Raw genomic sequence first — 23,145 nt, forward strand, 5'->3', positions numbered from 1 at the left:
AAGTCTGCTAAGGCTTGAGCTTTTATTGCAGTCTTCGACCGGTAGAGGAGGTCGTATTGGCTTAGCTCTATAGCCCACTTCATGAGTCGCTGAGAAGCATTAGGGCTGTGGAGGATTGATCTCAAAGGAAAGTCGGTCATGACGATGACTCGGTGAGCTTGGTAATAAGGTCGCAACTTTCTCGCAGAAACCATAAGGGCCAAAATGAGCTTCTCCAATTTTGGGTAGCGAGTCTCTGCATCAAGGAGAGCTTTTGACGTGTAGAATATCGGATGTTGGGCCCCAAGTTCTTCTCGGATGAGAGCTGAGTGACGGCCGAGTTGGACACTGCCAGGTACACGAACAAGTCTTCACCAGGCGGCTTTGAGAGCAGGGGAGGTGAAGTAAGGTAAGTCTTTAGATTCTGGAAAGCTACTTCGCACTCTTCGTCCCATTTGTCTTTTTGTCCTTTCTTCAAAGCTTTGAAGAATGGTCTGCACTTGTCGGTAGACTTTGAGAGGAATCTGTTAAGAGCCGCTGCTGTCAGGCTTTGTATTTCCTTCACTGTGGAAGGCGACTTCATCTCGAGAATGGCTTTGATTTGGCGCGGGTGTGCCTCGATACCTCGTTGCGTCACTAAGTACCCCAGGAACCGGCCAGACGATACACCGAACGTGCATTTACTTGGATTCACTTCATGCGATATTGGCGGAGTAAGTCAATGCCTCGGTGAGGTTTTTGAGGTGGTCTGCCCGCTGGGGGCTTTAACCAACATATCGTCCACGTACACCTCCATGGTTCTGCCGATCTGCTCCTTGAAAATTTTATTCACGAGCCTTTGGTAGGTTGCTCCGGCGTTCTTGACCCAAAAGGCATGACCTTGTAGCAGTAGGTCCCTCTTTCGATGATGAAAGAGGTCTTCACCTTGTCATCATCGTACATCATAATTTGATTATAGCCGGAGTAAGCATCCATGAAGCTGAGCAGCTGGTTGCCGGAAGTTGAATCCACGAGCTGGTCGATTCTCGGCAATGGGAAGTTGTCTTTAGGGCATGCTTTGTTGAGGTCGGTGTAATCAACGCATACTCTCCATTTTCCCTTTTCTTGTTTCGCCACCGTAACAACGTTGGCTACAGCCATTCCAAGTAGGAGACCTCTTCAATGAAACCGGCAGCTAGGAGCTTGTCGATCTCGGCTTCAATAATCGCGACCCGCTCGGGAGCAAAGTTGCGTCTCTTCTGCACCACGGGCTTGCTAGCAGTGGTTGACATGGATCCGGTGGCAAATGATGTTTGGGTCAATGCCGACATGTCGATGGTGACCACGCGAACATGTCTTTGTTGTTCGAGGAAGATGGTCGCTCCATCTTCTCGCGTCAGGCTTAGGCGTGAGCCGATCCGCGCCTTCTTGTCCGGCTGGTGAGGATCGAGGGTACTAACTCAACGTCTTCCTCGGGCTTCCAACCTTCTTCAAGGGAGCCTTCCGGGTGGATTCCCTCATCTCGATCCTTCTTGTTTGAACTCGGCGCGAGCCGTGCCTCCTTCTGCGGTGATCAGATCGGGGTACTAACTCAACGCGTCTTCCTCGGGCTTCCAACCTTCTTCAAGGGAGCCTTCCGGGCGGATTCCCTCGTCTCGATCTTTCTTGTTTGAATTTTGGCACGAGCCGATCTGCGCCTCTTTGTCCGGTTGGCGTGATCATGGGTACTAACTCAACGCGTCATCCTCGGGCTTCCAACCCTTTTCGGGAGTCTTCCGGGCGGATTTCCTCTCCTTGATCCTGGTTCCTTAATCTGCTATTGTGAGGCATCAACTTCCTTCCCTTTCGGGTTTGCTTGTCCGCTAGGAGCACTTCCTCGCCTCGTTGGCGCCTTGCATTCTTGGTGTGAAGCTGCGGTGCTTGCTCTTCTTGAGCCCTTGGGCTGTGCATCTCCTTGCCATGGCTTGGTCATGTTGATCTGCCCGATCCCGCCCCCAGGGATGGGATAGCGGATCTTGATGTAGAGCAGATGTGATGGCCTCGATCTTGCGATCCACGGTCGGCCCAAGATTCCGTTGTAGGGGGAAACCTCGTCGATGACCATGAAGGTTTGCGAGCGGACCATTGGGGTGAGTGGACATCCAGCCGATCGTTCCAACAGTGATTGATGTGGCCCCATTGAAGCCGATGAGCGATCTGGCAAGTTTGCTAATCTTGGGCTCGAACCCCATCTGTTGGATAACAGATAGTTGCAGGATGTTGGCTGCACCTGCCCTCATCTACATGAACTCGCTCGATCACAACTTGTTCAATTTGGATGCAGATGACTAGGGCGTCATTATGTAGCAGGTCAAGCCCGATCAAGTCATTTTTCTGGAAGCCGATGATAGGTGTGTCCACAATGGCTGGTACTCCCGTTGTGACTTGGGAGATATAAGTTGCCTGAGCGATTTTTCTCTTGCGCTCCTCGGTGGTCAGCCCGGACTCTTGGGAGTCGGCTAAAATGGTGTTGATTCGAATGACCTTTTGGGGAGGTTCCTTGACAGCTGCATCACGATCCTCGATCTGTTGGATTGCTTTCTTTGCAACGAACTCTGTGCAATGGCCTTCTCTGACCAGCTCCTCAAGGTGCCTTTTCCAAAGCGTTGCAGTTGTTGGTGTAATGACCGTGCTCCCCGTGGAATGCGCAGTATTTATTGGTGTCTCTTTTAGAGGGGTCTCCCTCCATGGATGGTGGTCTCCTTATCCACGGCTTGTCCTTCACCTGAGCTAGGATCTGGTGGATTGGGATAGCGAACTCAGTGAAGGTCCCTGTTTCGAGCTTCCCTCTTGGGGCCGCGATCTGCGCTTATCTCGGACTTTCTGCTCGAACTTGTTGCTCTTTTGGCTTGCCTCGCTTCATCGGGTGGTCAACTTGCTTGCTAGCTTTCTTTGCGGCGATACGATCATCGTCCCAAAGTGCGTAGCGCTCTGCCGTCGCGAACACTTCTACCAAGGTTTGACTTGGAGTTATGGCCAGCTCCCGGTATAGCTCGTGCTCGGTTGGCAAGCTCTTCTGAAAGCTGAGGATGCAACTTGGTCGTTGCATCCTATGATGTTAGCCTTCTCACCTTAAACCGTCTCGTAGTCTCGTAGAGACTCGTCGCTTCTTGCACAGTTGAACAGTGGTCCTGCATGCTTTCTGACCGCCTTGTAGGAGGTGTACTCCTTTGTGAAAATAATGGCGAACTCCTTGAAGTTGCCTATTGATGCGGATGGTAGGGTGTGGAACCAATCCTGAGCTGCTCCTCGCAGAGTCATCGCGAACACTTTGCACATCGGGCGTCGTCGCCTTTGTACAGGATCATGGCGCTCTTGAAGTGCCTCAAATGGCTCTCGGTCAAAGTCCCCTTGAATGGAGTGATGGATGGCGCGTAAACCGCCGGCGGCGGAGCTCGTTCCACCTCGTCGGTAAAGGGCGAGCATCAACTCGATCAATTTCCTTGACGGGGCCTCCTCCGTGCTTCCTTTGAGTCGGAGACCTCGGAGTTGGTCATTTACTAGCTTCGCGACATCCTCTCGCTCGCAGGTTGGAGTCTCGTGCCGACGCGTCTTGGTGCCTCGAGCGCGATCGCTAACTTCTTCTCCGGCCCCAAGGGTCGATCCCTTGGTTGCCGCCGGTGGGGCGGGAAAGAAGGTTGAGTTGTGAGGATCCCTCCACGCCTTGTCGTCGCATGTTGGACCTCGAGCGGTGGTGAGCGTTGATCGTCATCCTCCGCTTGCAAGGAAGGTCGTTCGAGTCGGACGTCTTGGTGCCTCGAGCGTAATTGGCTAACTTCCTCTCCAGCTCCCAAGGGTCGATCCCTTGGTTGCCTGCCGGTGGGGCGGGAGAGAAGGTTGAGTTTGGGAGGATCCTCAGCCTTGTCGCCGCATGTTGGACCTCGAGCGGGCTGGTGAGCGTTGATCGTCATCCTCCGCTTGCAAGAAAGGTCGTTCAGGTCGACGTCTTGGTGCCTCGAGCGTGATTGCCTAACTTCTTCTCCGGCTCCCAAGGGTCGATCCCTTGGTTGCCTGCCCGTGAGGCGGAGAGAAGGTTGAGTTTGGGAAGATCCTTTCACGCTTGTCGCGCGACCGCTCATGAACTCGAGCTCCTTGTGGACCTAAGCGACCACGAAGATTGGATTGTGGGCCTAGCCTCTCGAGCACATTGGTCCTGGGTCCTAACCTCGAACGGCTTAGAGTACGGCTCACACCGTGTCTCGTCTGCACGATCTCGCTCTCTCCCCTGCCGGTTTGCCCTTGTCTGACTAGCCTGGGACCTCTCGAACTGCTCGCTAGCATGCTCGTGTGCCCTCCTCTCCTCGTCACGGGGTCCAAGATTGGGGCCTTGATTCAAGTTGATCTGCCTGAGTAGCTGGCCAATTAGGTTGTTTTGATCATCGACCTTCTGTGTGAGTTGATCAACCCGCGAGTTAAGGTCCACCGACTGCCGGGTCAAGTAGAGTGGTGTGCATCGGGCCCAACGGCATGTGGGCTAGGGCTCCATTAGACGCGTACACAGGTGCATATGTCAAGTGTGATCGCATAGGAGGGAGAGAATGGATCTGCTCCAAGACCGGACGACGCGTCGAGTAGTCGTGGGGCCTGGTCCGTAGTTAAGTGGTGTGGCTCTTGTGCTCCAACGGGACAGCGAGGCGCAGTAACTCAGAATGGGCGCCGCGATCGCAAGGCCGTGGAGGTGCGAGGTCATGTGGCGGCTGTTCTGCAATTCCAGCAGTTGAAGGCGGCTGCAAAGCACTAGAAGACGGCTACAAGGCGTTGGCAGCCATGATTCCGTGCGGTTGCATTGAGGTTTCCACCACAAAACCATGAGATGGGCCCATCGTGGTGGCGTTACTCTTCGAACGTCTTGTATCAACCATGGTTGTTTGAAAAAATGTGTGAAAGATGGATTTGGAGCACGCTTTGAATATATCTCGTGCTCTCAATGAAAGCACCAATTTGTAGGAGCAAATTTCTTCCCACTAGAATATTCGTCTAAGATTCCTTCGTCTTCTCCACTTCTCTTTCTCCCTGCAAAACAGATCGGGGTAAAGGACCACACCCGGGGGGTGTTGGCCAAAGGCCCTCCGATGCCTAAGTTAGGTAGGGTATTTCAAAGAAAACCGGGTGGCCGGAGCCGTGTGTGGTGGCCGGAGCCTTGTGTCAGAGAGAGAAAGAAAGTGGTGGCTAGGGTTTGTGAGAAATAATTTCTGCAGAGTTTCAGTAGGAATTTAGACGTACCTTGACCTTTGTGCGTAGCCAAGTATTTATAATGGTCTCGGAGATTAGGGTTTCAGAGGAATAATTCCATAGATGGAAAGGAATTATTCCTCCCCTATTTGGAATTGATTTGATTAATTAGGGATTTGATTTATTAGGGTAAATCAAATCCCTAATCGTGGTAGGTATCAGATCAAATCCTAATTTAATTAGGTAACTCCTCATTTAATTGGGAATTGGGGTAGGAATCAAATCAATTCCCAACTTAATTAGGTAATTCTCAATTTAATTGGGTAACTCCCAATTAAATTGAGTAACTCCCAATTAGGTTAGTAATTCCCAATTAGGTCAAATAATCCCCAAATGGAAGGAATTATTTGACCTAGGGTATGATTTAATTCGGTTCCCACATTAGCCACTTAAAAATCTCTTGCATAATCGTGGGATCATGGGATGCTATGGAAACAAGGTATAGCTAAAACAATTTGAAGCATAGATTACATGTAAGTTGTTAATGATTCTCATATTACCTCCCAAGTCCAAGTGGTAAGCTTCGATTAAAGTCCTAAGCTCCCATTTAAACCAATGGTCGGCCCTCGTGCTGTATTGCAGGGCATCAAACACATTTGGGATAGAGTAAAAGCACCAACTGGTAGTATAATTACTGCAGCAGGGATTTGTGGGACGATTAAGTGTGACTTCTTCAGTAGGAAGAAAAGTATTGAGCAACAGAAGCTGATTGGTACGACTGTGGAGCACGTAACCAGCATTACAAAAAAACTACAAAGTGCCACTCTTGAGATTAAGGAATCGACTAAGGAGTTGCATTCATCTTTGTATGCTTTCATAAATGATTAATCATCTTTGAATGCTATTATTAAATAATTAAAAATGCTTTCATAAATCCTTTTTATAATCCATCACCATTTTCTCACATGTATGGAAAATGATTGTCTGACTAATTCCTTTGCAAATGGATGTAGTACGTTCATATAGTTAAAGGACTTGACTTGTCTCATCATTTTGAGCAACTTCGAAAACGAAAAGCTTTTGGAAAACAATGACTGGGATGCACCTCTGAAACCTTGTACATTGAATTTACCATGAAAAAGGACAAGAAAATCATGCTGGAGTAAGGCTACAAGTTTTGGGAATGTTTAGTCGTCTTAGAAGTTTCGTTGGTTTCGTATCGCTCTCTCGCTCGCCATCACAGAAGCTTCAAGCGTCCTCCATTCTTCGATGTAACCACCAAAAATATAAATGAACAAGACCTTTGTTCTGAGGCAGAAGAAGATGGATAAAATGATTTTAATATATCATTAATTTTCATGGCGTCTACTAGCTACCATTTGAAGTACATCCTTATAGGTAGTAATCAAATAGTGGTAATTTTTGTTACAATTTGGGCAAGGAAGGAGTATATACAAGATATTAACCACTTAAGAATCTCTTGCATAAGTCGTGGGATCATGGGATGCCTTGGAAACAAGGTATAGCTAAAACAATTTGAAGCATAGATCACATGTAAGTTGTCAATGATTAAACATATCATATTACCTCCCAATTCCAAGTGGTAAGCTCCGATTAAAGTCTTAAGCTCCCAGTCAAACTAATAGCCAACGCTCGTGCTGTATTGGAGGTATCAAACACATCTGGGGTAGAGTAAAAGCACCAACCGACATTATAATGACTGCAGCAGGCATTTGTGGGACGACTAATGTGACTTCTTCCGTAGGAAGAAAAGTATTAAGCAACAAAAGGTGATGGGTACGACTGTGGAGCACCTAACCAACATTACAAAAGAACTCCAAAGTGCCACTCTTGAGATTAAGGAATCAACTAAGGAGTTGCATTCATCTTTGAATGCTTTCATAAATGATTAATCATCTTTGAATGCCATTATTAAATAATTAAAAATGCTTTCACAAATGCTTTCATAATCCATCACCATTTTCTCACATGTATGGAAAATAATTGTCTATCAAATTCATTTGCAAATGAATGTAGCACATTCATATAGTTAGAGGACTTGACTTGCCTCATTGTTGTGAGCTACTCCGAAAATGAAAAGCAATTGGAAAACAATGATTGGGATGCACCTCTTAACAAAAACCCTGTACAAAGAACAGTGCTTGCATAAGAGGTCTTATTCGACAGTATTACGTTGTGGTGGGATGTTCTTTGCTGGGCTTGTAGATGTGCTTTATTTTGTCTGGTTTGGTGGAGTTGGTATTTGGTGCTTCTGCTTGTTCTGTTTATGATGCTCAAGACACATTTGTTCGACACTGTACAAAGAACTATGCGAGCATAGAAGGTCTTCTTTGATAGTACGTTGTGATGGGATATTATTTGTTGGGCATGTAGTTGTACTCTGTCGTATTTCTTTTGGTGTTTGTGTCGTTATGACTCTTTTGTAGTCCAATACATGTGTGGCACTCTTTTCCCTACTCCAGAATTTTGTCCAATATGATTTTCCCTAGAAAGATTTAAATGAGACTGCATTCCCACATGCAGCTTCCTTTATAATGATTTCTAATGATTCTAATGACATTCCCCTTTCCCTTAAAAAAAAGAAAAAAACGTTGGAAGGTGGCAATATCATGGTACTGAACGAAACGATGCCGTAGGAGTGTGCCTTTCCTTGCACCTTCCTACTTCCCTACCTCAACCACATTGCAATATCTACATTAAAATTAGAGATATTTAGTTATATACGCATTTTTAGCACTAAAACTATAAATAAACCATATACAATTTAATTTCTATAAACAAATAAAAAAAAACCCCAAAAAATAATAGCTGATCCTATTGAATTTAATTTTGATTATTAAATTACTTTGATGCCTTATTAAGTTTCTTCGGCTTTTTTATGAGGTTTTGGGGTTTGACTTATTTTAAGAAATCAATGATAGTTTTGTAATTTAAAAGAAGTTAAAAGTCTTTTTATTATGTTGTAAATGGGTTTTAGGTATGTTTCTAAAGTCCATTTCATATATGGTTTTATTTATTTATTTTATAATTTGGACTCTTATATCGGGTATAATAGTGAATCTCCCTTAAAATTATTCACCTATCTACATTTTCAAACCCTTTATTTGAGTCTTTGACCAAAACGAAACAAAACAAAAATAAAATAATATATATATATATATATATATATATATATATATCTCGAACCCGACGCACCACATAACCCCAATCCCATATTAATAATGTTCACGCCATCTGCACATGCATATCTCTATATCCCTTGGTATAATAATTCGTACTTCAATAATCTTATAAATAAACCCCCATACCCTCATTCATACACACACTTTCATACACCCACTCAACCCCACACACATAGAGCCCCCCAAAAACATCACAATCAAAATGCCAAAACTACCCTTCTATCTCTTCCTTCTCCTTTCTCTTCTCTACAACTTTTCACTGCTTTTGCCAACCTCTGCATCCTCCTCCTCCTCGGCCTCTTCCGCTTGCAAGTCCACCCTCTACCCGAAACTATGCCGTTCAATCCTATCCACCATCCGATCCTCCCCCTCCGATCCCTACAACTACGGCAAGTTCTCTATCAAACAATGCCTAAAGCAAGCACGCAAGACATCCAAAGCCATCGACCATTTCCTTCACAAGACCAAATACAAGTCGGTCCTCGTAAACCACAGTGAGGGGAACGCGCTGGAGGACTGCCTCGAGTTCTCGGAGCTCAACGTGGAGTTCTTGGAGGCGATCTCGACGGAGCTGAAGTCCGCCGAGTCGCTGAACGAGGCGCTGGTGGACAAAGTGCAGACGCTGCTGAGCGGCATTGTGACCAACCAGCAGACTTGCTACGACGGGCTCGTGGCGTCGAAGAGCACAATTTTGGGAAACGACACGTCGCTGGCTACGGCGTTTTCGAATGCTACGCAGTTGTATAGCGTGTCGCTTGGTTTGGTCACGCATGCATTGGCTCGTAATCTCAAGAAGCATAAGAAAGACAAGGGCTCTGATCACGGTGGAATCAAAGCACGCAAAATTCGGGAGCCACTTGAAACTTTCATTAAGGTACGTATGCTTTTTAAATTTTAGTTTACTAATAAATCTGACATTTAATTATCTAATTGTGGTTTTAGATTATTAAATAATTGGGCAAACTTTGTACCATATCTGATAGCAGAGGCTACTTGCCTAAATTTGTCTACATTGAATTTTAAAACAATGCATTGCCTATATCCATAAACAAGTAGAGTTATTTTAAGTTATGTATGAGACGAAAAAATAATTTACGTGAGTGCGTGCTTAAAAGCTAGTCAAGATAATACAAGTCCGGTAGTTAAGTAATTTAATATACTATCGCTCCTCTCAATAATAAAGGTCCTAAGAAAAACAAAAATAAAAATAAAAATAAAATGAAAAATCATCCCTCAATAGTTAACCCAATGCCTGAAGTTTCAACAGATTTTGTAGAAATATATTGGAGTTATATTTTGTATATTTATTTGGCATTCCCAGCTTTTCAATTTGTAATTTTTTATATAAAGAAAGACGATATATTGTATTCATAATTCAAGCCTAAATGTTGTTAATAACACATAAGATTAATAAAAATACGTATATAGTTAAGTTGAATTGTTTATTTAAGTCAAATGGGCTTTTCGTGTGATTGAAGCAGAGCTGGAGTAATGATAAATGAGTCAACGACTTAATATAAGAGGGCTTGGTCAATTATTATTATTGCGACTTCACATGATTTCTGCATATGGACCGCCGATGCCCTCCCTCACCAAATGCACCACGCCACCTCCTCATCTTGTTTTCTTGTCAACCCACCACGCATTTCATTCATTAAGGCTTTAATTATTCAATAATTATAGCCAATCTTAGACAAAAAGTATTCTTAACATGTTAATCAAACCAATAATTATCTTCTTCTTTTTTCACAATCGGTTCTAAATCCTAATTAGGTTTAAGTATTTTTTATTTTAATACAAACTCTACATTAGTTTAATTTACGCCGAGGCCAACTGATAAATAGTTCAAATCTTTCTTTTCGGGATATATATATATAATATATATTTTAGGCAGTCGTCTCCCATTGAAGGATTCTTCAAATAATTTTATTCGAGAGACACCCTTTAGGACCAACAATAAATTTGTTTTCAATTATTTGAACCATCTGTATTTTAAGTCTGCATTCATAGATCATCTTTGCAAAAAATTAAACAAATCGGAAATCGTTTTGATATCGAATTGTGTCGTACAAAATCAATAAACACAGTGCTTCAAGAAAGTACTCAAATTTCAATAATTTAATTGAGTGGTGAAATGATATCGAATTTAAGTGATTTGTTTGTAAATATGATCTTTGGTGTAATCTCATTTGATATTATTTTTACTTGTCCTGTAGTATTTTTAACTTATTAAATTTTCTTTATTTTTTTAATGGGTATGTGAGAGCACAATTGACATTTGGTTGGCAGTGAATAACTGGGGTTGTCCAGCACGTGAACACGTTTAATAAACCTAAATCTTCGTCAATACGTCAAACAATGGTTGAATTAATGCAACACTTTGAGATAAATACATTGCAGGCTCTACGGAAAATTCCTGCCAAAAAATCCACTGCTTCACAAAGAGGGGAACGAATTCTTGAGCAAATGGAGAGCAGTGGCATTCTAGTAAATGACACCGTGATTGTGGGCTCTTATGGTACGGACAACTTCACATCCATTGGAGAAGCCATTGCTTTTGCTCCCAATAATTCAAAGGCTGAAGATGGATATTTTGTGATTTATGTCAGAGAAGGATACTATGAGGAGTATCTTGTGGTCCCCAAACACAAGACCAACATAATGCTGCTTGGCGATGGCATTAACAAGACTGTCATTACTGGAAACCATAACTTTGTTGATGGCTGGACTACCTTCAATTCTTCCACCTTTGGTGAGTATATCACATTTCTTGTGCTAGTACTCTTCCCTTTCCAAAGTTAAGTTTAAAAACTTGTACCAGACTGTTGATGTTTCGTGGCAGTGTTGAGTGACTAAAAAGTTAGATACTGATTTTTATTTTTTAAGTTTTTAGATATATGTCATCTTTTAATTGGACTATTTTGCCACTTAACATTGCAACATACGCTTCACAATTTTTTCTCATTCGAGTGGTTTCCGCTTCTGTTTGAGATGTGAGTAGATTTATAGTCAAACTGCATATATATTAAGGAAAATGCTACAGGATCCATGTAGCATTGCTCCGAAGTAAACGTATAAAAAATTTGAAAATTCTGAACACCTTGAAATTGAAGTATATGTTTGACTTGATCATGCTTATTCTAAAACTCAATTCTGTCCTGTTACAGCTGTTTCTGCAGAACGATTTATAGCCATAGATATTACATTCAGGAACACAGCTGGTCCTCAGAAGCACCAAGCAGTAGCTGTGAGAAACAATGCTGACCTCTCCACATTTTACAGATGCAGTTTTGAAGGCTATCAGGACACACTATATGTACATTCCCTAAGGCAATTCTATAAAGAATGTGATATATATGGAACTGTGGATTTCATTTTTGGGGATGCTACTGCTGTCTTCCAGAGCTGCAACTTATACGCTCGAAAGCCGATGGCTAACCAGAAAAATGCCTTCACGGCGCAAGGACGATCTGATCCGAATCAGAACACCGGAATCTCCATCCACAACTGCACAATTGAAGCTGCACCAGAGTTGGCATTGGACCTCAACTCCACTTTAAATTATCTGGGAAGACCTTGGAAGTTGTATTCTAGGACTGTTATCATGCAGTCTTATATTGGCCCTCTCATCAGTTCAGTTGGATGGTTGGAATGGAATGGGACAGTTGGCTTGGACACCCTGTACTATGGTGAGTTTCAGAACCACGGGCCCGGCGCGAATACGAGCAAGAGAGTACAATGGCCTGGTTATAATCTGATGAATGCTTCACAAGCTGTGAATTTTACTGTCCTTAATTTCACTCTTGGTGATACTTGGTTGCCTGACACAGATATACCCTTTTATGGAGGGTTACTCAAATAGAGAACTGAAACTTCCAAGTGATATAAATCTTTGTATTGATTGTATTTATTGCTTGAACTTTAGTTTCCATCAAAGCCAAAAAGTTGTATTACAAATTTGCTGTGCAAGAACAATCGGAAAGTATAATAAGGGAGACAAAACAATCATGATCAAAAAAGAGAAGCAGAAAATAAATTGAAAAAAGAAAAACAGAGAAACAAGTTTTCCCATGAAACCATCAAATATATTGGTCAAAGGTTGGATTTATAGGTAACACCCGCATCAGAGATCCACTTGTTTCCTTGCAGAAGTGAGTGCACTGTAAATATTCCGGCCGCTTTACTGTTGATGGTTCTCAATCCCTTCCATTTAACTCTATTCCTTGTGGAAGAACCGGGCCCGAAATTTTGAAACTCGGAGTAAAATATGGTGTCGGGTGCTGTATTGCCTACCCATGGCAGCCATCCACTTGGGTTAATCAAGCTTCCCATGAATGTCTGCATGTACACAGTTGTTGAGTAATTCTTCCAAGGCCTACCGAGATAAGTTTGGACAGACGACAAGTCGCCGTAAGGCGAAATGGAGCAATTCTGAATTGAAATTCCTGTGTTCTGATTGGGATCAATCTTCCCTTGAGCAGTGATGGTGTTCTGTTGGCCAGCCATGGGTCTCTTAGGCATTATGTTACAGTTTTGGAGCACCACTGCTGAATTCCCAAATATGAAATCAACTGTTCCATAAATGTTGCATTCCCGGTAGAACTGGCGATTGGAATGAGCGTAGAGAGTGTCCTGGAATGCATCAATGTGACACCGGTAGAAGACGGATTGGTCAGCAGTCGACATCAAGGCCACTGCCTGGTGCTTGGCTGCTCCGGCAGTGTTGCGAAATCCGATGTCCCGAGCAATGAAGCCCTTCCCAAAAACGGCTGCACGAAAACAAAACAAAAAAATTTCATGTAAGAATTTATTGGTAACATTGCTTAGCACATCGCTCACATGAGTTAAAAAATTAAAGCGAGGTCATCAGTAAATATAGTACAAACAGTTTATGTTAACGTAGAAATTGTTAGCACATAAAAATTTACCAAATGTGGCGCTCGAAAATGTAGGAGTTCCATCGATAACGTTGCGGCCGGCAGATACGATGGTTGCGGTGGATCCATCGCCGACTACCAAGACATTCCACTTGGTTTTCTCAACTCTCGCATTCTCAAAATAAACCCCCTTCTTGACGTAGATGACTGTTCTCTTCTTGCTTTTATCAGGGACATCCTTGAGTGCAGCATGAATGGTTTTGTATTTTCCACTGCCGTCGCTCGCCACCACAATGTCTGCCTTCTTCCTCAAATCCGAACTCTCAAGTAGCTTCCGGTCCCTCGGGTGCAGCCACTCTGGCACACCCTCGCTATAGCTGGCTGTAGCTGTAGTTGCAGGGTGTGTCAATAATCGCCTTAGCTTCACAGAGCTAACAACTTTCGAAATCCAAGAGACTATAGCAAGGCTATTGCTAGTTAACTCAGTAGAATTCTTCAAGTAACTGACAATTTTATCCTTGAGTTCTGCTTTTGCATCATCAAAACCATCGATGCAAGTTTGCTGATAAGTGCCTGAAGAACTCAGCCAAGTTTTAAGATCATCAAACACATCAAACAAAGACTTGTCATCCGATAACGAGTCGTTGAGATGATCCAAAGCCAGGCTCAAAAGTTCTTGACAATTTTCCAAAGCTGCCTTAGACAATGTGTCGTTGGAAGTCCCATTCAAAATCCCATCACCCGAAAAACGACTTGCGGCTTTCGACAACTCGTTGATCGCCACTCGAATCGCCAACTTGAACAGATCCTCAGGCTTCGCATTGGTGGAGTTAACCAGAGCGCCAAGACTGCTATAACATGAGTCTTGGTACAAGGTCACATCACAAACAGCCTTCACAGAAGTAGAGAGGCTTGAGCCTTGTTTGCCACCAGAGTTATTCTTATGAATGGTGGTTCCAACCACAGCAGCAACCACCACACACACAAGAACTATGGAGGACAGGCTTATGATGACGACTCTCCTCCGCGTCTTCCGACGAGCGTCGAGCCGGGATTGCTCCAACTCATTGACTTTGCCATAGGCTTTGAAGGAAGACATGATGCCAAATTTTTCTTTCGTTTTGTTTTTCTATGTGTGTGTGGATTGCATGAGGGATGGTGGGTTGGGCGTGCTTATATATATACTGAGGGTTTGAATAACATAACGCGGCACTACGTGCTTTGCACTACACTATTTTTGTTAACATTTTCAACTGATGTGAGTGCTTCACATGTTATTGGAGGCTTTAAATCGTGGGGTTCATATATATGGCTGGTAAAGTGTGTTCGGTGCGGTCATTTTCTCTCCCTACAGCACCAAACCATTATTATATAAACAAATAGAATAAATTTAAAATAAAATAAATAGAATAAATTTAAAATAAAACAAAATAAAATAAAAATTAGGGACATTTTGGAAAAAGCAAAAGGAGAGAGAAAAATTTTAAAAGAAGCAAAAATGGACAAAAATACCCTTATTTATTTTTAGATTTCCTAAGGAATCCAATACATTTGCATGTCTTTGATTTGAAAGTTGAGTGGTTTTTTTGTCTTTTTTGAAAAAGTTTTGGCTTTTTCCAAAAGTGAAAATTTTTTTATGTCTAAAATCTAAAAAACCTTAAAAAGTAATCGGCTAGCTGGTCATGAATTTCGGCATTTAAGTACTTGTGCCCATTCCAACACATATTAGATGGGTTCAGAAAAAAACTATTTACAATTTTCTTGCAAAACTCTGGAAACTTTAAATAGGTTTTTAGCAATAAGTTCATTTTAATTAGCATGATATATTATATAATTACTCATATATAGCTTATTTGGAGGTAAAAATTTAAAATTAGCCACTTGTTATTTTCTAATTAGTTTTAATTTCTAAAATAAATTAGAAAATGACAAGTGGCTAGTTTTGGGTTTTTCCCTCCAAATAAGGTATATATGGATAATTATATAATATGTCATGCTAAAATGAGCCTATTAATGAAATGACCGAACTTAAACTACCACCTAAAATAAAAAAAATTCTTGGTTATTTCTTCAACGGAGATTAAATAAAGACTAGCCACCATATTGCTCAATATTCCAATGTTTCTAATGTTTATCCTTTTTGTATTTTATATCCTGAAATTATATATCATCTTTTTACTCCTTGTACTTACAGTAACACTATTTAGACACACAAGATTGACTACATTACCTGACCACCTTATGTGGTCGTTGATGTGGTCATGTCATGTCAATTAATGAATATTGACATGTGAATTCTATTTTTATTTATTTTACTTTTTAATAATCATTAAAAAAAACAAAAATAAAATGGAAAAGAAAAAACAAAACCCTAGAATCCTCGTCTGTAGTCTCACGCTTTATCTACTCTTCGTCTCCAGCACTCCCTTCCTCCCTCAAATCCACCCATCCCCATCCTCCATTATTGTTGCTGAGATTTGGAGTTTTCTCAATAAAACTCTTCTACCACTTTTTATTATTATTTAAACCTAGAAGCACATACTGCTAAAATATGAATATGGTTTGAATGTATTAGGTTGTACTTTATTCTTCTCCATAAGGAGGTATATATAGGAGTTTACATATGAGGGTTTTACAAGGAATTAGATATAGTAAAGAATTAGGAAAGTATCTCCTAATTGTACAATGATTTATCACTTATATAAAAAAAATAGGAAAGTAAATCCCTTAATTAATCAAGGAAGTAAATCTCCTTGATTAATTAGGAGACTTACGTCAACACATACGCGAAAAACATTTGTAAAAAGAAAAATGAAAATCAACAAATTGATTATCGAAGTTGTTGTTTTGATTGCTCCATCAGTCTATCCAAACACTCTTTCCAATCCGAAACCTTCTCGTCTTCATTGACTACTTAGTCACACACAATTTCTTGAAGATTCGTCACTTTTATCAAGAAGGGAAAAAAGACATATAAAAACAAATTAATAACAAGGGATTACAAATTTACAATATTACATCTTCTCCACTGCAATGTCTCCATTTTTGTTGTGTTCTTGCCAATAAATATGAACTAGTTGTATATTGTGGAAAACAAATTGGTGTTGCATATGTGGAATTTTAATCAAGTTTTATTCCTTTTTTTTTATTTTTAGTTTTTTATATTTTTTATATTTTTGTGTTTTGGAATTTTTAGTGTATAGTTTATTCTTTTCATAGTGCAATAACAATGGAGGATGCAGATGGGTTGATGGAGGAAGGTAGTGCTAGAGATGAAGAGCAGAGAAAGCGTGAGATTACAAGACGCTAGGGTTTTATTTATTTATTATCTATTTCACTTTTAGTTTTTGTTTTTAATGATAATTAAAAAGAGAAATTAATAAATAAAAATAGAATCCACATGGAAAAAGTCATTAATTGATATGGCATTGTTTGGGCCAAAAATTGACACACCCAGCCCAGCGAAAATTAGGCAGAATAAAGTGCAAAAAATCAAAGAAAGATGGAAGCCCAAAAACTGAAGAGTCCAAGGCTCATCGAGCAAACAAAGTGATTTGGGCCTCATAGGCCCAATCTAATAGGAAGAGGGAGCCAGAAGAAGGAACAATCCCACGTGACATCTCGGGATAAAGAAAGTCAGCAATGGCGCATGTCATAGAAGAAGTGATTGAAGGGTTCATGACATCAAGTTGATTCGAAGAATGAAGATCAAATCCCTCTTATATATGTATATTCAGAGATTTTTTCTTCTGTCCTTTCAGAGAAGGTAATTCTCCCAAGAAGATAAGCAAGTTACAATCTCAGAGAGGGATAAGCAGGAAAGCAAGGAGCTGTCCAGAAAAGGAATCAAACTAACCATCACGGGTAAAATATCACAAGGGGCAGCTGAAATTGAGAAAGAGATTAGGTTCCTTTTCAAGAAAATCAGGGAAGTGATTGCCTATCTGAGAGCCTATCTGCCAAAACTGAAGAAGAAGAGGAAAATAGGGGAAATATCTTTGCCGCCCAATAAATAAACACAATCACCCTACTCCAGAGAAGAAACAGTTTACTATAAATACAAGAAGGAGTGAACAGGGTAAGGAACAACCAAAAAATCAATCAAAAACAAAAACTCAAAATGATCACTTGATCTCAAAAAACCTTCAAAACACTGAAGCAACCAAAGCTCATTGAGCCAAAACACAAACACAACAACTCAAAATCAACCAGAAGCTCACTTGAATTCCAAGTGAAAACCAGCTTTAGATTAGAATTCCCAAGGTTCAGACTTAGAAAATAAGTCATTCAAAACAAGATTTCTCTCGTTACAAATTTGGTTTAGCAAAAAACCAAGACAGGTAGAGCTTGAGCTTTTCCCAAACATGAAAACCTCAACAAATTTTACAGTGCAGTCTCTAGCCCACTGAAGTCCTCGAGAACGACCATACGCCCTTACAGATGAAGAAGCGCAGATTCGCCCACTCGAAGCTTCACAAAAGCTTAAGGTACATTGAAGCTCTGCCAGAATCAACCTTTGGTATCGATTTATAGTTGAAGCTTAGCAATCAAGGTTGTCAACGGTCCATCCAAGCGTCTCGATCCGGCCGGACATTTCGATTCAGCCCAGCAGAACCTTCCATCTCGACAGAAATGGAGTTCCAACTGTATCTTCATCTCTCTAGCATGAGTATTTATTGTTATAGTTTTGTAAAAGGCAGTTCTGCCTAAAAACAGTTTAAATTCCCATCAACCATTCTGGCCAGAACAACCTCTTTATACTGAGATAAATTGTTAAAGTCCTCACCAGTCTGAGGCAAGAAAAGAACTTACTTGGGAGATATTCCTCACCCAAATTCACAATCGTTTGTTTGCAGAAATCAGTAACTTGGGGCGCAAGTTATCCATTCCAAACTAAGTCTGCTAGAATTTTTATTACTAGCAGTGGCATGCTCGCACACCAAAGAAAGCTGACTTGTTGACCAGTCCATGGTTCTCAAGGCAGTGGGGAACTTTGCCTTTCCATCACAGGAGTAAACGCAAAACGGGCAAACAGGCATGACCACATCAACTGCCACATAAAGTGGTTAGCTAATGTGGTCAATACTTTCATACTTATTCTAAGCGGGGGTCGCTCTCATTCAAGCGAGGAGAGCCAAAACTATTGACGGTTAAGGTTAGGGTTTTCTCTAGTTTTCTTGATCCATTTTATGCTCTGTCTCTCTTAGTCCTCTATGATTGTCCCTCTAGGTTCTTCTTGGTGTATTGGGTCTCATGGGTTTCACTCGTTTGTTCTTTGTGGGGAGGGCTACGTCGGCTCTTCGTGTTCCTCGTCTAGTTTACTCACTCATGGGCTCTTGGTTTGGTTTCTCTCAATCCCAGGGTTTATGATTTGGATTCGAGACCCTCCTTCCCCAAGTCTTCCTCCGATGTGGCTTGTGTGCTTTTGTTCTCAACATACAAAGTTGGGCTTCGGTTTTTGTGTTTTTTTTTTTCTATGGGGATGTCTAATCTAGATGAGGAAGTGGCACTTGATGATATTGACCGCTCGTTTGGGAGTGTCTGGTGCTTACAAATCAAGACGAAGCTAGAGTGGTGACTGCTAGTTCAGTGGCCTCAATTTAGATCTTGATTTGTGGTGGGAAACAGAAGTGTGTAGAAATTGACGATGGAGGCGAGCATATGATCGATAGTGGCATCGATTTTAATGGTCAGCGATGATTGGGTACAGCTTTCCAAGTCCATCCTTATTGCCCTCACATTGAGTCATAAGCCCATGTTACTTGGCTCGGCGATTTAACTTCTAGCATTCGTGTATATAAAGTGTGTGACAAAAGCATCTCTCGCCGATGTGGGACTGATACAATTAGTTGTCAAGAGAAACCATATTTCTTTTCTGATAAAGATTAATGGGAAGAAATCAAATTGTTTCAACCATGGTGATTTCAGATTGTCAAAACTAAACCTCAAAACCGACATGATTCTGTTCTCTCCTTCTAGTAATTTCAATATTGTACTGTCTTTAATTGACAATCATTCATCTTTACTATTTGGAGAATAACTTGCTTCTCAAAACCTGTTACTATTAGAGTATGGATTGTGTATTAAATAATTTCTAGTACAATAACAATAAACTTTAAATAGTTCAATCTAAGTTGACCATATTTCAAGTTTTTTACTTTCGTGACTCAATCCAAAATGTAAAATAGTGAATTTTCTAGACATACATCTCGATTCTTATATGATTATAGTTTCTTTGTTTTTTTTTTATCATTGGGTGGGGGGGGCTTTGAACGTGAGACATCATCCAACATTTGGAAGAGAAGTATAACTTGTCCATTTCAAAACTCAAACAAACTTGATAAATGATGAACTTGTACTGATGATCGTGTTTATTCAAGCACTTTGTATTCATTAACCATTGTAAAAATGTAAATGAAGCACTTTGGGTTTTTTGTTTTTTGTTTTTTTTTGGGGTAAATATAGGTTAAACTACACAACATTTTCAAGTCCATTCCATGCTACCCCAATTGAGTTTTGCAACCCATCATTTGAATGTGCCTTCTAACTTCACCACACCGAGATGGATAATGGATGAAATGATGGCATCATGGAGAGAAACATATGCTAGTAATTTCTTCCTCTCAAAGTATAAAAACCCTAATGTGCTTGGAGGCTACGTGATGTTTATATAGCACATAAGAAAACCCTTGGTTCCCTCTTCCTCTTTGTGTGGTCGGCCTTGTAGTTTCATTGGAACCTTAGGCCTCGTGGTCAAGTTGTCATGTATAACTTGTGTTACAAGCCCAATATGTCTAAGCCCAATAGACCAGGAACCTCAAATAAAATTTTAAGTCCAATACAATTCCCCCATCCAATTATTTAATTAATCTCCATTAACTTAATTAATTTATGCTCATCATCTTTAACCTCCACATTATGTATGTAATCCATTAGGTTCTAACTGGCGAAGCGATGGGTGATTTGAATTCTTTCTTTATCGATTGTAAATTAAAACTCCCTTCTACCTTTTGTGATAACAGTGTTGTGGTTAATCCTTAAGGCTTCCACATGGCTGAGTGATGTGTAGCAAAATATCATGACTACCCAAGCCAATATAGAAAATGTGGAGAACCTTTTCAGTTGGAAGACATGTCAAGCCCCTGATATGAATCCCAAGCTTATATAATTCATACAAGTATGATTAGAATCAACATTCTTATTCATACCCATTGCTTTGGCCAAAGACTTCTAAATCATATCTTTAGTGCATTATGCCTCTATATTGAAGGTAGAGATCCCTTGTCGTATACTCACATGCCTTCATGGATTAATCGATGATCACAACCATGCCTTAAGCCATGTCCATAAGAACACAACTATATTGCATGATTTGAGATCAACACTTTCATAATGTTAGGACCAATTTTTGGTATATTGGCAATTTTCTGTTACAACCTACATGTATCCACCGACCAACTTCATCTTCATCTTCATCGTAGACAAAGAGGAGTGCCAAAACCCAAATATGATAGGTGTGCGGACTCGTACTCACTAATGAAGGCATGCTCCAACTTTTCTTCTCCTAATCTTGGCTTAGCATTTTAAACCTAACGGGCTTAACGGTAAAGGGCAAAGTGAGACACAAAACATCGGTCAAGGATCAAGGTGAGTCACTTTGAGTTTCAGGGGCAATGTGAGATTTGACCATACTTTCAAAGTGCATTAGAGAAATTAAACCTTTTTTTTTTATTATTAAGAAAAATTAGGGGAAATAACATAGGAAAGATGGGTGGAATTTGAAGAAATTCTATCAAACGAGCACAAGAATAGAAATCTCTCTTGCAAATTTGGGTTAGGCTAGTTGGGCAATGTAATGTGCCAACCAGGGACGGACCTAGAAAGGTACTAACCTGGGCTATAGCCCAGGTGACTTTTCTTGTCTTTCAACTCAAAATTACATGTAGCCCACCTCTACTAGCTAGAAGTTTGACTTGTAAATCTTTGCAAAGGATAACACAGTGTGAACATAGTGTGAAATTAATGTTAGCTGATATTGGAAACTATTTTTTTCCTTTTTGAAAACATTGGAAACTTTATCTTGGACTAATTATGTTCTACATCAATTCTGAGTTGATGAACACGTGCTATTTTTAGATTTTTTTGGAAAACCATTCATATCACTAGCTTTCCTTTTCTTCATACTATAGCTAAAAGAATTACTTCCATTTCATTTTGTCATAGAGTTCATGTGAGAAAACCAGTCAAAGGCTTTTATTATCATGAAATAGAGAAAACTATGATAACAATTCTGATGTTCTTGCTTGTATGAATAATGAATTATTGATAAGTGAGATTTAATGAATTAATTAGTTGCTGATATGTTGTCTTGTATATATTATTCAATAGGTTATACTTTTATAATATCGGATCAACATAAAAAACCTAAGAGATCAAAGATTCTTTGGAATTCTTTTGTTATCAATGAAATTCATTCGTATCATCGAGTTTTCTATCTTCTTAGTATGTTTGTATGTCATGTAAATTTATTTCATCCTATTTTGAAATCATGGGTCCCTCTCCCTGGTGCCGATACCATTGCACCAAAGTTTGAGTCCTCCTCCTCTTAAATTATAGTAGTTTATAATGTCACATTGTCAAAACAAAAACAAAATAAAAAAGCCTTTTTTTGGTAGAATGATGCCAAATCAAATTGTAAAATAGATAGATTTCTTTAAATAATAAAACTTAATCATAATAAAGCAACTTTACCATATAGTCTTGTTGGTTAGTCATTTTCTAATTTTGGTTAATTCCACACATGAGAAAACTAAATTCGTTATTTATGTACACAATGCATTAAATATTTCAGTGTTACCGAACACAATAACTTGGTTGATTGCAAAGCTTAGTCTTCAAGGTAGGAGCACCAGAGGTCAAGAGGTGTTCATTCCTTGGCCGTGATCGTTTGAAGAAGTCCAAATCCAATGCATTCATTGAATATCAATTACACATCGTGGCTTTCTTTTATTATTAATTGAAATACGAAAAATGTTGTTTTGAATAATGGTCTCATTAAATGTAGTTTACTTAACTCATTTGTGAGATGAGATAAGTGATCTAAAGAAGTTAGATCCATGAAACCTTTTCATATAACTCACACCCTAAAGAGTTTATGGTCATAAGATTGTAAATTGGGCATTAACATATCCATAAAGACTAGTATACATTGTATATGTTCAATTCGGAGGATGACTGGTCTCAAGTCATCTGTGTGGGTGACATTAAGATAAATGCATGGGTATTCACTAAAGAGTGAATTTATTGAACGTGATAATCAAAAAAGGATTGTATGGAAAGTTTTAGTTATATGTCAAACAAGATCTCTAAGTTGCTATAATATAAATTAGTCCTTAGACTTAAGGCTCCACTGTTATCTTATGTGAAATTTCCTAGAATGGCCAACTGATCTGTTTCTTAAGACTCAAACACCACAGCAGGATTGAAATACTGTAACAATCCTATAAGCAAAAATTCAGAAAACATAGCAGAATAAATTCAAATAAAAACGCAAACAATTGCATAAGGGACACACGATATGTTGACGCAGTAAAAAACCTCAAGATGAGAAAAACAACTGCGGGCACTATACTAGAGAACAAATCACTATGAGAAAGAATACAAAAAGGTCTTACAAGTCTCAACTCACAATACTAACGCTCACAAGGCAGACTTGCCTACCCGCCTTTGCTACTCAACCTAACCAGCAATCTTTTCTTCCTTCGTCAACAAGAGATGGCACAACTCTGGTCTCGGCTGCTCACACCTCAAGGCACTATTGCTGATCACCAACATGCATAATGCTCGTGAACTCACACATATATGAAAAGATGATGATTTAATCACTCATAGAGGCT

General features: G+C 40.3%; 2 protein-coding genes across 2 annotated transcripts; one reads left to right on the forward strand and one right to left on the reverse strand.

Moving 5' to 3' along the window:
- Positions 1–8,518: 8,518 nt before the first annotated feature.
- On the forward strand, positions 8,519–12,420 carry LOC103331045 (putative pectinesterase/pectinesterase inhibitor 47). The gene is made up of 3 exons (XM_008233655.2): positions 8,519–9,246; positions 10,773–11,124; positions 11,540–12,420. The coding sequence occupies exons 1-3, from the start codon at positions 8,575–8,577 to the stop codon at positions 12,232–12,234; spliced, it is 1,719 nt and encodes a 572-aa protein (XP_008231877.2). The 5' UTR covers positions 8,519–8,574; the 3' UTR covers positions 12,235–12,420.
- Positions 12,421–12,442: 22 nt separating this feature from the next.
- Positions 12,443–14,379, reverse strand: LOC103331047 (putative pectinesterase/pectinesterase inhibitor 46). The gene is made up of 2 exons (XM_008233656.2): positions 13,301–14,379; positions 12,443–13,141 (listed from the first exon to the last, which is right to left on the reverse strand). Exons 1-2 carry the CDS (start codon positions 14,346–14,348, stop codon positions 12,465–12,467), a joined length of 1,725 nt encoding a protein of 574 aa, XP_008231878.2. The 5' UTR covers positions 14,349–14,379; the 3' UTR covers positions 12,443–12,464.
- Positions 14,380–23,145: the final 8,766 nt, after the last annotated feature.

The sequence above is a fragment of the Prunus mume genome, linkage group LG5 (assembly GCF_029339155.1).
Source record: "Prunus mume cultivar Tortuosa linkage group LG5, ASM2933915v1, whole genome shotgun sequence".
NCBI lineage: Eukaryota > Viridiplantae > Streptophyta > Magnoliopsida > Rosales > Rosaceae > Prunus > Prunus mume.